Raw genomic sequence first — 13,894 nt, forward strand, 5'->3', positions numbered from 1 at the left:
GGACTACAGGCGCCCGCCACCACGCCCGGCTAGTTTTTTGTATTTTTTAGTAGAGACGGGGTTTCACCGTGTTAGCCAGGATGGTCTCGATCTCCTAACCTCGTGATCCACCCACCTCGGCCTCCCAAAGTGCTGGTATTACAGGCTTGAGCCACCACGCCCGGCCAAAAAAAGAACTTTTTTTTTTGTTTTGGAGACAGGGTCTTGCTCTGTTGCCAAGGCTGGAGTGCAGTGGTGTGATCTTGGCTTATAGCAGCCTCAACCTCCTGGGCTCAGGTGATCCTCCCACCTCAGCCTCCCAAGTAGCTGGGACTACAGACATATGCCACCATGCCCAATTAATTGTGTTTGTGTTTTTTTGTTTTTGTCTTTGGAGACAGGGTGCCACTCTGTGACCCAGACTGGAGTGCAGTGATGTGATCTTGGCTCACTGCAACCTCTGCCACGCAGGTTTGAGCAATTCTTGTGCCTCAGCCACCTGAGTAGCTGGGAAAACAGATGTGTGCCACCACACTCAGCTAATTTTTGTATTTTTAGTAGAGACGAGGTTTTATCATGTTGGCCAGGTTGGGCTTGAACTCCTGGGATCACGCGATCCTCCCAACTTGGCCTCCTAAAGTGCTGAGATTACAGGTATGAGCTGCTACACCTGGCTGAAAGAATATTTTAACACAAATGTAGCAGTGATGGTCAGGCCACCTTGTCAGTGCAGTCTATCATCAGTAGCAGTCAAGCAGAGGTTGAACCATCACTCTCAGAAATGTGCAAGAGAGAGCCCTTCACGAGGTAGTAAGTGAAATGAGAGGTTTAAAATGTTGTGATTCCAAAAGAACAACTGGGATGTGGACTGCAGACTTCATTAGAAGCAAGGAAACTGAAACAGTCATGTTTGTAAATCAGATATCAACCATACCATTGAGATGAATAAAGATACGAAGGCTGGCATATCAGGAAATGCCACAGACAGAGAATATCTTAATTATTTTAAGGCAACTGGCAAAGTCTTATCTTACAGACAAGATAGATCGGCTTCAGATATGAACAACTAAGCCTATAATGGGATTATAGGCGCATGACACCATGCCTAGCTAATTTTTGTATTTTTAGTACAGACAGGGTTTTACCATGTTGGCCACGCTGGTCTTGAACTCCTGACCTCAAGTGATCTGCCTGCCTCGGCCTCCCAAAGTGCTGGGATTACAGGCGTGAGCCACCATGCCCAGCTTGTAACTCTCAATTAACCAATTCAGCAAACATGTCTTGCACCCACCCTCAGTAGCAAACAATGTAAGGTACTGAAGTAGACACAAAACCAAAGATTTCTCTGCTCTGAAGAGTTTGTGGACTAGTAGTTCACCGGCTAAAACCTAAAGATTAGGTGGAACTGAAAAGAAGAGAAAGAAAAGGGAGTGTAGGATCCAAGAGCTAAACCTTGTGACCCTTTAGGAAAGACTATAGTGATGTTAATTAAACTCGATTAATCCAGATCTTAATGGACTTAAGTGTATGGTATGGTTGATGTTTCGTTAATGGACCTGAAATGAAAGTCACAGAAGAAGTGCAGAAATGGCATGTAGACAACAACTGCTCAATAGGATGACGAAAAACCCAGTGCTCCATGAATTTTTGAGTTCTGGCTCACCAGCAAATATAACCCTTCCACTGATACCCCCATTTGATATTGACTTACCATTACTGATTTCAGGGAGGTCAAACTTAGTGAAGTCCCACCACTGGAGCCGGTAGGTAGTATTGGCAATGTTACTGGCCACGGCAGACTGTCCATCACCGATCACTGCACCTGATGAGGAAGAAGTCAAAGACAGCACATTATATTATTTATCAACGTTTCCACTGCAAAACTTAAAACAATACTGGGATTAGCAGTGGGGAGAGAAGAGGAAAAACTAGACTATGGCTGAAGAAAGCTAATGAGTCCCACCTGGCAAGTCTTTGTCTCACAGAAAAACCACGTATGTTTGTCAGGGAACAATTTAATGTGGAAATATAATCCCATCCATCAGTCCCTCCCATTGTTACTTAACATTTACTTAGTGCCAACAACGTGGCAGGTACTGTACATACATGGTCTGGTAGGCTCGACATCTAAAAAAGACAGGTGAAATTTCATAAAAATGTGGGAAAAGAAAAATAAAAATGGGAAGACACCATTAATACAGAAAAGCCAGTAGCATTTCAGTCCCTGGACATCCTGATAGTAAGCAGCACTCTTTCAGACAAAGAATCTCCTCCTTTATCACTTCTTCCTAATAGGACATCTCAAAAACAGGCTCCCTCCAGGGAAAAGGCAGCTACCGTACAGCTGACTGGATAGAAAGAGACAGTAACAAACAAATAAGGTAATATTCGTTCATCTCTTCTGGACCCCTGGCACGTAACACAATAAAAATTTATGAGCCTCGCTTTGTAGCATCAGAATATTTTTATTAAGGCCATCTTTTATTATATCTACCCCCTAAGAACCTCCTTGAATCCACATTTGCTTATAACATCTCAGGGTTTAACTTTCTCTGAGATATACTCTTCTGTATGACATTTTTTTCCTTGGTAACCAATTAAATAAAAAATGGATTTTTTTAACAGGGTGACACTTTAATTTGCAGTTGTATTTCATTTACATGAACATGTCATTTCCTCCTCCTCCTTCTGAGGTGCATTTCATACACAACCACCCTCCTTCTGATCAGACAGAGTCAAACCCTGTTGGGAGAATAGAACATTCCTGTATGCTAGATAACCTAAATGGTATTCTCAGCTGTAAATCAAAGGCTACTTTGAAAAACTGAACTTGTTAGAGTTTACCAGCCTCGGAAAAATGGACAATTTCATGCCCAGATTCTTCAGTATCACCTAGTCTTCCTCTTCTGCACATCACTGCAAAAGCATCTTGTGAACTGTAGTTCTTTTCTTTTAGAGAGTGGCATTTATCACACTGCTACTCCTGGTGTTTCCCTTTCTTTCCCCAAATGATCAAGAGATGGTTCAAAGAGAAAACCTCCATACAAGCCAAGAAATATGAGAAAAGTACTCTCCGCACTCTTCCAGTTGCTGCTGGCCACTGTGTCAGAAGACTATTTTCTCAGCATTCATTTATTGATAGTCTTGTCTTTGTCCCATTTTCAATTTGTAAGGAAAAGTACAAATAACAGTTCATTTCCAAAATGATGATACTTCTAGATCATGCATTATCAACACGGGGAATATCACCCCCATGGGGGTAAAAATTGGTTCATGGGGGCAAAAAATAAAAATAAAAAAAACCTTAGTATAATCATTTGTTCCCTTCCAAAGTATCAGAGTATATAAATAGATACACATTGTATCTGTGATATTAAAATTTCATGGGAGGAGAGACAAGTAGGGAAAAAAAATGTCTAAAAAGGTTCCTTAGGAGGACAATAATGGAATAAAGCCTAAAACAAACCGTTCTAGATAAATGAATACCCCCAAAACAAGACATCCTTTGAAATCTTGCAAATTCAAAGACACAGGCCCAGTCATGATCTCCCTGAGACCTGAGAACGACAGCATTTGGGGGTGTGCTGTCAGTGAGTGCACTGACCTCAAATCTCTATTTGAGGTCCCTGTGGTATATCATTCAGATGAGGTAAATATATACCCTTGCTTTAACCTTCACAGAAAATTCCCCTTTAATAATTATATCTGACTTTTGCTGAACCTCTGGGTCATGAGGAGGGTAAGATACCCGAAGGACTTTATTAAAAGGAACTTTCTTGATTTTTCTATGCCTCTTTGATAATGAAAATCACTTTTTTTAGTTACAAGGTCTACCACTTCCCTGGAAGGAATTACTCCATTTCATTCTGATCCAGGCTCAATTCCACTGAGCTTTCAAATTGTTTCCTGGGCTTGCTTATCAAGATGGTTGACATCCCCCTTTGACCACTAGTCTCTCTCAAATTACTTTAGTTCCTTATCATTTTCTCCAGCTTTTAACGGAAAACCATATAACCCCAAATGGTAGAAGGTAAGTTGATTTTCTCAGTATATGACGAACAAAACGCTAGTTGCTAAGAGAGGGCAGAAAATAAATTGAAAAAACAAACTTCATATTGTAAGAGCTTATTCTGGGGGAAGGGATAAGAACTACAAACAGGAAAACAGTTAAGGAATAATACCAGATGCTTTTTGAGTACTGTGAATCTGCAAACAGGAATACAAACGATTAAGATTCCCAAATCCCAGCTCCAGAGGCATCCTGTACTGTCCATGTCTCAAGAAACATCTTCGGGAGAACAGCTGTGCAATAAAATAAACATGTAGGGTTGCCACTATGTCGAAGAGACTAGGGAGGTGCTCTCTGTCAGTAGTGCCAGGGTGCTGAGGAGGAATGAAGTCTGGCACCAGGGACAGTCATTTTTTTTTGTGCCATATAAACACAGATTAGGGAGCTAAAGATGCCAGCAACAGATTAGAGTAGTGTCACCAGCTTCTTTTCTGCAAGAACTGTAGGCCAACTAAGCCTGTCTCTTGGAAACAACAGGAAGAAAAAGCCTGATTTATTAAAACAACCCCAACCATTTAGTAGGCCTCTGGCCACTAAGATGAAGGTATAGGAAATGTGCAAGAGGGGGTTAATGGACTGAGCTAGAAAGTATTTACACACGAGGCATTTAGCCTCAGAAACCAAATCCTGAGAGACTGCTGAGGGATTTCTAAGACTTCAAGGTTCTCCCATGTAGTAATGACAGAATGGAACAAGTTAGACTCAGAGTTTCTCAATCCCTGCACTACTGAAATTTTAGGACAGATAATTCTTTGTTTGAAGAGTCTTGTGCATCGCAGAACATTTAGCATCCCTGGTCTCTACCCACTAGATGCCAGTAGCACCCTGCTCCACCTAGTTGAGACAACCAAAAATGTCTCCAGACATTGCCAAATGTCCCCTGGGGATAAAAATCATTCCTAGTTGAGAAACGCTAAGCTAGATAAACATATCCTACATTTTAACTCCAGGGTAGGTGCTCTGAGCACCACTACTAGAACGTCTGCTGCTAGAATGTCTGCTGCTAACAAGTGATGCTGTTATAGTCATGGAAAGAAACTAATCCAAGGCACAGCATTACAACTTCAATTTTCCGTATCTGCCAATGGTATCTTACAGCTTGTTTTTTGTTTGTTTTTGAGAATACAGGCTTCAGAATCAATTGGACCAGATTTTGACACTTCCTGCCATTATCTACTATAGTGTGACTTTGTATAAATTAATCTCTCTGAACCTCAGTTTCCTTATCTGTAGAAAAGGGTATAATAGTACCTACAACTTACAGAATTGTTGGAAGAACTTACTGAGACAATAAATATAAAGTGGTCAGGCGTGGTGGCTCATGCCCATAATCCCAGCACTTTGTGAGGCCAAGGCGGGCAGATTGCTTGAGCCCAGGAATTTGTGACCAGCCTGGACACAGTGAGACACTATCGCAAAAAAAGGCTGGGCACAGTGGCTCACACCTGTAATCCCAGCACTTTGGGAGACCAAGACAGGCAGATCACTTGGGGTCAGGAGTTCGAGACCGGCCTGAACAACATGGTGAAACCCTACCTCTACTAAAAACACAAAAATTAGCCAGGCATAGTGGTGTGTGCCTGTAGTACCAGTTACTTGGGATGCTGAGGCATGAGAATTGCTTGAACTCAGGAGGAGGAGGTTTCAATGAGCCAAGATTGCACCACCACACTACAGCCTGGGCAACAGAGCAAGATTCTGTCTCAAAAAACCCAAAACCCAAAACACAAAAATTAGCCAGGTGTGGTGGCGTGTACCTATAGTCCCAGCTACCCAGGAGACTGAGGTGGGATAGCTTGAGTCTGGAAGGCGGAGGTTGCAGTGAGCTGAGATTACACCACTGCACTACAGCCTGGGTGACAGAGTCAGACCATCTTGTATATAGATAGATCAACAGACAGATAGATATATCGATAGATAGATAGTGATGGCAAATACTAAGTGCCTAATAAATGGCCTTTAAAATTATGTCTGTCATCTACTCCAAACTCTCTGTGTATTTCATCTACAGTTACAGCCTGGGTGATAGAGCCAGACCATCTCATAAATAAATATATAAATAAATAGTGATGGCAAATACTAAGTGTCTAATAAATGGCCTTTAAAGTTATGTCTGTCATCTACTCCAATCTGTGTGAGTATTTCCTCTACAGTTACACTACTACTTACATCAGCATCAACAGACAGCTTATAGAGAGATGTCCTTGTGTAAGAGACTGGCCCAAATAGTGTGCCAGGGCCAAGAGAGAGAAGTGTTTAATCTGAAGATTAAAATAAACTGTCTAGGCCCTATAATATTTGGCAACTTTCTCCTTGAAAACAGCCCAAGCCAAGACAGACCACCCTCTGGGCCACAAAACACCATGTAACAAATGCAAAAGAAAAGGAATAATACAAATTATGCTTTCAGACTACAAGAGAACTAAACTAGAAATCAGTAATAAAAAGATAACTGGAAAATCCTATAAATCTGACAGATTAAACAATACATTTCTAAACAACACATGGCTCAAAGAATATGTTGGATTAAACGAACATTTTGGATTAAATGAAAATGAAAACATGAGTTCTCAAAATACATGAAATGTAGTGAAAACAGTGCTTAGAGGGAGATTTATAGCATTGAATGCATATATAAGAAAAGATGAAATATTTAAAATCTGTAATTTAAGCACCTACCATAAGAAAGAAGAAAAAAAGCAAATTAAAGCCAAAGTAAGCAGAAGAAAGAAAAATATGAGCAGAAACCAATGAAATTGAAAACAGGAAATCATCTATAGAGAAAAATCAATAAAACCAAAAACTCTGAAAGATCAATAAACAATAAACATCTAGGTAGGCCAATTACGAAAAAAGAGAGAAGATACAAATTACTAACACCAGAAAAGAAAGGGGCGCCATCACTACTGATCCCATGGACACCAAAAGGATAAGGGAATACTATGAATAACCGTATGCCTACAAATTTGAAAACCTACATGCAATGGACTAACTCTCCTTGAAAGACACAGTATATTACAATTTGCACAAGAGACAAATAATCTAAATAGGCCTATATCCATTAAATTGAAGTAATCATTAATAATCTCCTAAAACAGAAAGAACTGGGCCCAGATGGTTTCACTAAATTCTACCAAACATTTAAGGAAGACATTGTACCAGTTCTCTAATGTCTCTTCCAGAAAATAGAAATATGAAATACCTGCAACTAACATCATATTCCATGGTAAGAAACTAGATACTTTCCCCCTAAGATCAGGAACAACGCAAGGAAGCCCCCTCTTACCAATACTTTTCAGCATCATACTGGAAGTTCTAGCTAATGCAATCAGACCCCCCTCCCCCCGCCACCACAAAACAAAGTAAATAAAAGGTATACAGATTGGAAGAAATCTGTTTGTTGCCAGATGACATCACTGTCTAATCCCAAAGAATCAACAAAAAAACTCTGGTAACTATTAAATAATCATAGCAAGGTTTCAAGATACAAGGTCAACTGCTTTCCTATATAATAGCAATGAACAAATGAATGACTGGAACTTGAAATTAAAAATACACTACCACTTACCTTAGCATCAAAAAAATAAAAAACTTAGGTATAAATCTAACAAAATATGTACAAGGTCTATAGGAGGAAAGCTACAAAACTGATGAAAGACGTCACAAAGGATAAAACTAAATTAGTGAGATATTCCATGTTCATGAATAGGAAGGCTCAATACTGTTACAATGTCAGTTCTTCTCAGCTGGATCTACAGATTCAACAAAATCCCAATCAAAATCTTGAATTATTTTGTGAATATTAACAATCTGATTATAAAGTTTATATGAAAAGGCAAAAGATCCAGAATAGCCAACACAATATGGAAGGAAAACACAAAATTGGAGGATTGACACAACCAGACTTCAAGACTTAATATAGGCTGGGCGCGGTGGCTCACGCCTGTAATCCCAGCACTTTGGGAGGCCAAAGCAGGTGGATAACAAGGTCAGGAGTTCAAGATCAGCCTGACCAACATAGTGAAAAAGTCCGTCTCTACTAAAACTACAAAAATTAGCGGGGCGTGGTAGTGTGCACCTGTAATCCCAGCTACTCAGGAGGCTGAAGCAGGAGAATCGCTTGAACCCAGGAGGCGGAGCTTGCAGTGAGCCGAGATCACACCACTGCACTCCAGCCTGGCCAACAGAGACAGGTTCTGTCTCAAAACAAAACAAACAAACAAAAAAACTAATGTCCACACAAACACCTACGCATGGATGTTTATAGCAGCTTTATTTATTCATAATTGTCAAAAGTTGGAAGCAACCAAGATGTTCTTCATTCAAGAGATGAATGGATAAACTGTGGCACATCCATACAATGGAATATTATTTGTGCTAAAAGAAATGAGTTATCAAGCCACAAAAAGACATGAGGAACCTTAAGTGCATGTTACTAAATGAAAGAAGTCAAAGGCTACATACTATAGGTTTCCAACTGTATGAGATTCTGGAAAAGGAAGTTATAGAGACAGAAAAAAGATGGGTAGTTGGTAGGGGTTTGCAGGGAGGGAGAGATGAACAGGTGAGCACAATATTTTTTTTCTTTTCTGTTCTTGAGAGAGGGTCTCACTCCACCACCCAGGCTGGAGTGCAGCGGTGCAATCACGGCTCAAAGAAGCCTAAATTTTCTGGGTTCAGATGATCCTCCCACCTCAGCCTCCCGAGTAGCTGGGGCTACAGGTGTGTGCCACCATCATCAGCTTATCTTTTTTGGTATTTTTTGTAGAGATGGGGTTTCACCATGTTGCCCAGGCTTGTCTCCAACTTCTGAACTCAAGAGATCCACCTGCCTTGGCCTCCCAAAGTGTTGGGATTATAGGCGTGAGCCACCATGTCCAGTCACAAGGAGATTTTTTAAGCAGTAAAGTTATTTTGTATGTTACTACAATGTTGGATACATGGCACGTACGTTTGCCAAAACCAGTGGAATTTACAACACCAAGTGTGAACCCTAATGTAAACACGTACTTTGAGTGATAATGATGTGTCTATGTTAGTTCATCAACTGCAGCAAATGTACCACACTGGTGCGGACAGTGGGGAAGCCTGCGGGTGTGAGGGGAGGGAGTATACAGGAATTGTCTGTACTCTCCACTCAACTTTTAATAAACCTAAAAAAGAGAGAGGGGCCAAGACTTTTATTCACATTCTAGGAGACAGTGGGAACAGCAGCTGTCCATGAGGACAATACTAGTCATGGTAGTTCATAGCTACCATATAACCGCAGAAATTCCTTTCATGGAGGCTTAGAGCAAAAGAAGAAATAAAGATTATTCTGATGACAGACAAAACAAGGAGGAAAAGAAGCTTAAATCCAGTGATCTTGAATAACTATCAGCCAACAACAATGGCAAAAACTAAGCTGCCAAGTTTCATTCCAGAGTCAGGTCTTCAACTTGTAGGCCAGAGCTCCCAGAATGTGTCTAGGGATGAAATCATAATCATCATCACAGTCACATGATAGGTGAGCTCTACCAAGCCTAATAGCCTCTGTGCATCTCTCTGCCTTTGCTTCTCTCCGAGACTCTTCTCTTCTGTTGCTTGGAAAGAATTAGAAACCTTTTTTCAAAACAGCTTCACAGTTTCTCTCTAAGATTTGTTCTAGGAGCAGGGAAATAAAAAGTATGATTCAACAGTTCAGTGAAGATACTGAACAACGGGAATCATTAGCAAATCTATCAGAAAAGCTAATTCAGAGAGGGTAAAAAAGGGCAAGTTGCAAAGAAGGAAATTATTAAATGACATTTCAGTCCTGAAAATTCTGTTTAACTTGAGACTTTGTAATTCAGAATGGCCATCTCTGACTGTGTTGCTGCTGGGAAGATGAAATAAGAATGGGGTTGGGGACGTAAACACTCATCATCCTGGAGACACAATTACTATCTTTCTGCTTGGTTGTTATATGAACCTGCCCTGGGCTTTCTAGTCTCAGCTCTCCTGACCAGTTGAGCTGGAGGAGAGCTGAGACTAGAAAGCCCAGGGTAGGTCCAACTGAACAACTTATCAGCTTTCCAAACAGATTGACAGTTGCTTCAGGCTGGAGGGATGTGAGAGAGGGAAAGGGGAAGTGACTGTTGATGTGCATGGTTTTTTTAAGGAGGTGATAAAAATGATATTAAATATATAGCTAGAGGTGATGACTGCACAACTCTATATTCTAAAAGCCATTGAAATGTATACGTTAAATAGGTGGCCTGTATGGTAGGTGAATCATATCTCAATAATGCTGTTATTAAGAAAATACTATTCAATATAAATGTCTATCAATTTGTGAAGTGAAAAATGGTAATCCTATTTGTTGGATCCATTTCATTTCCTTAATAATTAAGAGAATTGGTGAACATCTTTTCATTTGTTTACTAGCTCATTGTGTATCTTTTAGATGGTATACTAGTGTCTTATGTACATTTTAAAAACCTTTGGTATTTTAAGTTTTTTGTTGTTGTTGTTGTTATCTGTTTTTTAGATGGGGCCTCACTATGTTGCCCAGGCTTGCCTTGAACTCCTGGCCCTCAAGTGATCCTCCTGCCTCAGACTTCCCAGTAACTAGGACTACACGCACATGCTACCCTACCCAGCTTTGGTTACTTTAACTTTTCTCTTATGGATTATCTGAGCTCTCTGTAAATAAATACACTGGCTTCTATTTATAAAAAATAATTCTCAGAGCAAGTCTCTGTTTAAATAATTACTTAAACATAGAAAGCATCTTCCCTTTCTAAGTATATCTGAATGGCATCCTAGGAAGAACACTTAATCTTCTTTCCAGAAAGCTTCATTCAAATGCAGTCTTAAAATCTGTCCTAAGAAGGGGATATAACTAAGTACTCAGTCACACTCACTCTAATCATCATTTAATCTAATCTAAAATCACAGTCAATATATCCTATAGCCTGGTACCTGGAGAGAGTCCCTGATGACAAATAAGAAGACTTCTTCCATGGTTATAAGTGTCCCAAGTTTCTCTGAATTCCCATTTCTGATTCTGACATTGAGAAAAATGCCCAAATACATGTGTGTGTCTGTCTGTTTAAAATTATAGCTTTACTGAGATATAACTTACAATTCACCTATTTTATTTGTTTTTTTGTTTTTTTGTTTTTTTTTTTTTTTGAGACGGAGTCTCGCTCTGTCGCCTAGGCTGGAGTGCAGTGGCTGGATCTCAGCTTACTGCAAGCTCCACCTCCCGGGTTTACACCATTCTCCTGCCTCAGCCTCCTGAGTAGCTTGGACTACAGGCGCCCACCACCTCGCCCGGCTAGTTTTTTGTATTTTTTAGTGGAGACGGGGTTTCACCATATTAGCCAGGATGGTCTTGACCTCCTGACCTCGTGATCCGCCCGCCTCGGCCTCCCAAAGTGCTGGGATTACAGGCTTGAGCCACCGCGCCAGGCCCAATTCACCTATTTTAAAGTACACAATTCAAGAATTATTAGCATATCCACACAGTTGTGTAACCATCACCAAATAAATTTTACAACAACCATCACTACTGTCTAATTTCAGGCATTTTAATCTCCCCTAAATACTGTACCCATTAACAGTTACTCCCTTTTACTCTGTCCCACTCCCACCCTAGCCCCTAGGCAATCACTAATTACCTCTCCTGGACATTTCATATTATGAAATCATTTGGTAGGTGGCCTTCTGTGTCTGGCTTCTTTCACTCAGCATAACATTTTCAAGGTTTATCTATGCTTACTGCATGTTTCAGGACCTCACTTCACCTCCCCCACCCCCAAAGAGACAAGGTCTCATTGTGTCACCCAGGCTGGAATTCAGTGGTGCAATCAAAGCTCACTGCAGCCTTGAACTCCTGGGCTCAAGCAATCTTCCCACCTCAGCATCCCTACTAGCTGGGATTATAGGCATGAGCCACCCTGCCTGGCTTCATTCCTTTTTATGACTGAATAATATTCTATCATATGTTTATAACTGAACCATAGGTTCATATGAGAATTAAATAGTAGTTTTTATTTTATAGAAAATATACTGTGTGGAAAAGCAGCAATAATAAAAAGACTTGAGACAAATAGAATTATTTCCATTGTAAAGAAAAAGTAGGGCTTCAAAGACTAATTCTGAGTGGATTATCTATAGCTGAAATAGTGTCTTCACTTTTTCCTGAGGCTAAAAGATATGAAGAGTATTAGGGAACATCATTTTCTGCAAACCACAAAAATAAAATCCCAAAAAAGCACCACGTGGCTGTCTATAATTCTGGCATAGGAAATGTTCTGAGTAAAGCATTTGGTCTATCATATTTAGGCGGTTTAATAACCACTCTACCAGTCATTTAATCTGACGCTGAGATTAATCATTAAACAAGTTTGCAATATATTTAACATGAATTAAAGGGTAAATATTTTGTAAATACAGACTTCAATGGTTACATGTCTTATTTGTAGGAATTAGGCCCCCAAATCAACATAATTTCACTGTCCAATAAACTCCTAAAGGCTCCAAAGAACAAGGACAATATTAGTCCACATGCAAATCATGAACTTTAGGGGCAGATCTGAGGAAGATACTATTGAGGCCAAAGGCACTGGATCAGGCCAATAAAGCAAATGACAGTCTAAGAATTCAACAAGGAAAATAGCAAAGGCCTGCAATACAGACAGAGTATGAGGAAAGGAAAAGAAATAGCTATGAATTTTTTTTTTTAATTTTTAATTTTTAGAGATGGGCTCTTGCTGTGTTGCCCTAGCTGGTCTCAAACTCCTGGGCTCAAGTGATCCTCCTACCTTGGCCTCCCAAAGTGCTGAGACTACAGGCGTGAGCCATCATGCCTGGCAAACTGTGAAATATTCCTATATATCACAGCTTCATGAAAAATTTTCTCGAAACAACAATTCAAACCAGGATTACATGGCCACAGCACACTAAGGTTCATAACAGGTCAAAAAAGAAAGAGAAATTAACCTGATATTCATTAAAAACACAGCAATAGACAGACAGAGCCTTCCTATCTGGAGTAAGTAGTAAGTGAACAAGGAATCTGGTATTAGCTTTTTTTTTTTTTTTTTTTTTTTTTTTCCATTGTCGTACTTTTTTTTTTTTTTTTTTTTTTTTTTTTGAGATGGAGATGGGTTCTTGCTGTGATGCCCAGGTTAGAGTGCAGTGGCATGCAGCTTACTGCAGCCTCAACCTTCTGGGCTCAAGTGAGTCTCCTAACTGAGCCTCCCAAGTAGCTGGGACCACAGGTGTATGCCACCCTATGCCCAGCTAATTAAAAAAAAAATTTTTTTTTGTAGATACGGGATCTCAGTATTTACCCAGGGTGGTCTCAAACTTCTGGCCTCAAATGATTCTCCTGCCTCGGCCTCCCAAATTGTTGGGATTATGGGCATGAGCCACTGCACCCAGCCTAGTTTTTCTTTCTTTTTTTTAAATTGTGCTAAAAAGAATACAACATAAAAGTTTACCATCTTAACCATATTTACATGTACAGTTCAGTAGAACTGTATGTATGTAACAAATCTCAAGCTCTATACTCATTAAACAACTCCTCTTTCCCTCTCTCCCCAGTGCCTGGTCACCACCATTCCACTTTCTATGAATTTGACTACTTTAGATAACCTCATATAAGCAGAATCATATACTATTGATATCATCTTTTAACATGCTTTGAAAGAAGAGATGCATAACTAGATAGCATGCACACAAATACATTCACAGACATGGCATAAAATCAGAATAATATTCAACTTTAGAGGAAAGTAGTTAGGTCTGATGGGAGAATATAACCTCTTGATCTGTCATGACCAGAATGAGAATGGAGACTCCCTTAAAAAGCCAGCC

The 13,894-nt window shown here is 40.0% G+C and overlaps 1 protein-coding gene across 1 annotated transcript in view; it reads right to left on the minus strand.

Annotated features, from left to right (window-relative positions):
• Window positions 1-13,894, minus strand: part of AMBRA1 (autophagy/beclin-1 regulator 1) — a 197,754-nt gene that overhangs the window by 44,824 nt on the left and 139,036 nt on the right. Inside the window, exon 13 of the mRNA XM_012001381.1 lies at window positions 1,691-1,801. Within this exon, the coding sequence (XP_011856771.1) occupies window positions 1,691-1,801 (111 nt within the window). The remainder of the gene's footprint in view (window positions 1-1,690; window positions 1,802-13,894) is intronic.

The sequence above is a fragment of the Mandrillus leucophaeus genome, unplaced genomic scaffold (assembly GCF_000951045.1).
Source record: "Mandrillus leucophaeus isolate KB7577 unplaced genomic scaffold, Mleu.le_1.0 Scaffold66, whole genome shotgun sequence".
NCBI classification, from domain to species: Eukaryota; Metazoa; Chordata; class Mammalia; order Primates; family Cercopithecidae; genus Mandrillus; species Mandrillus leucophaeus.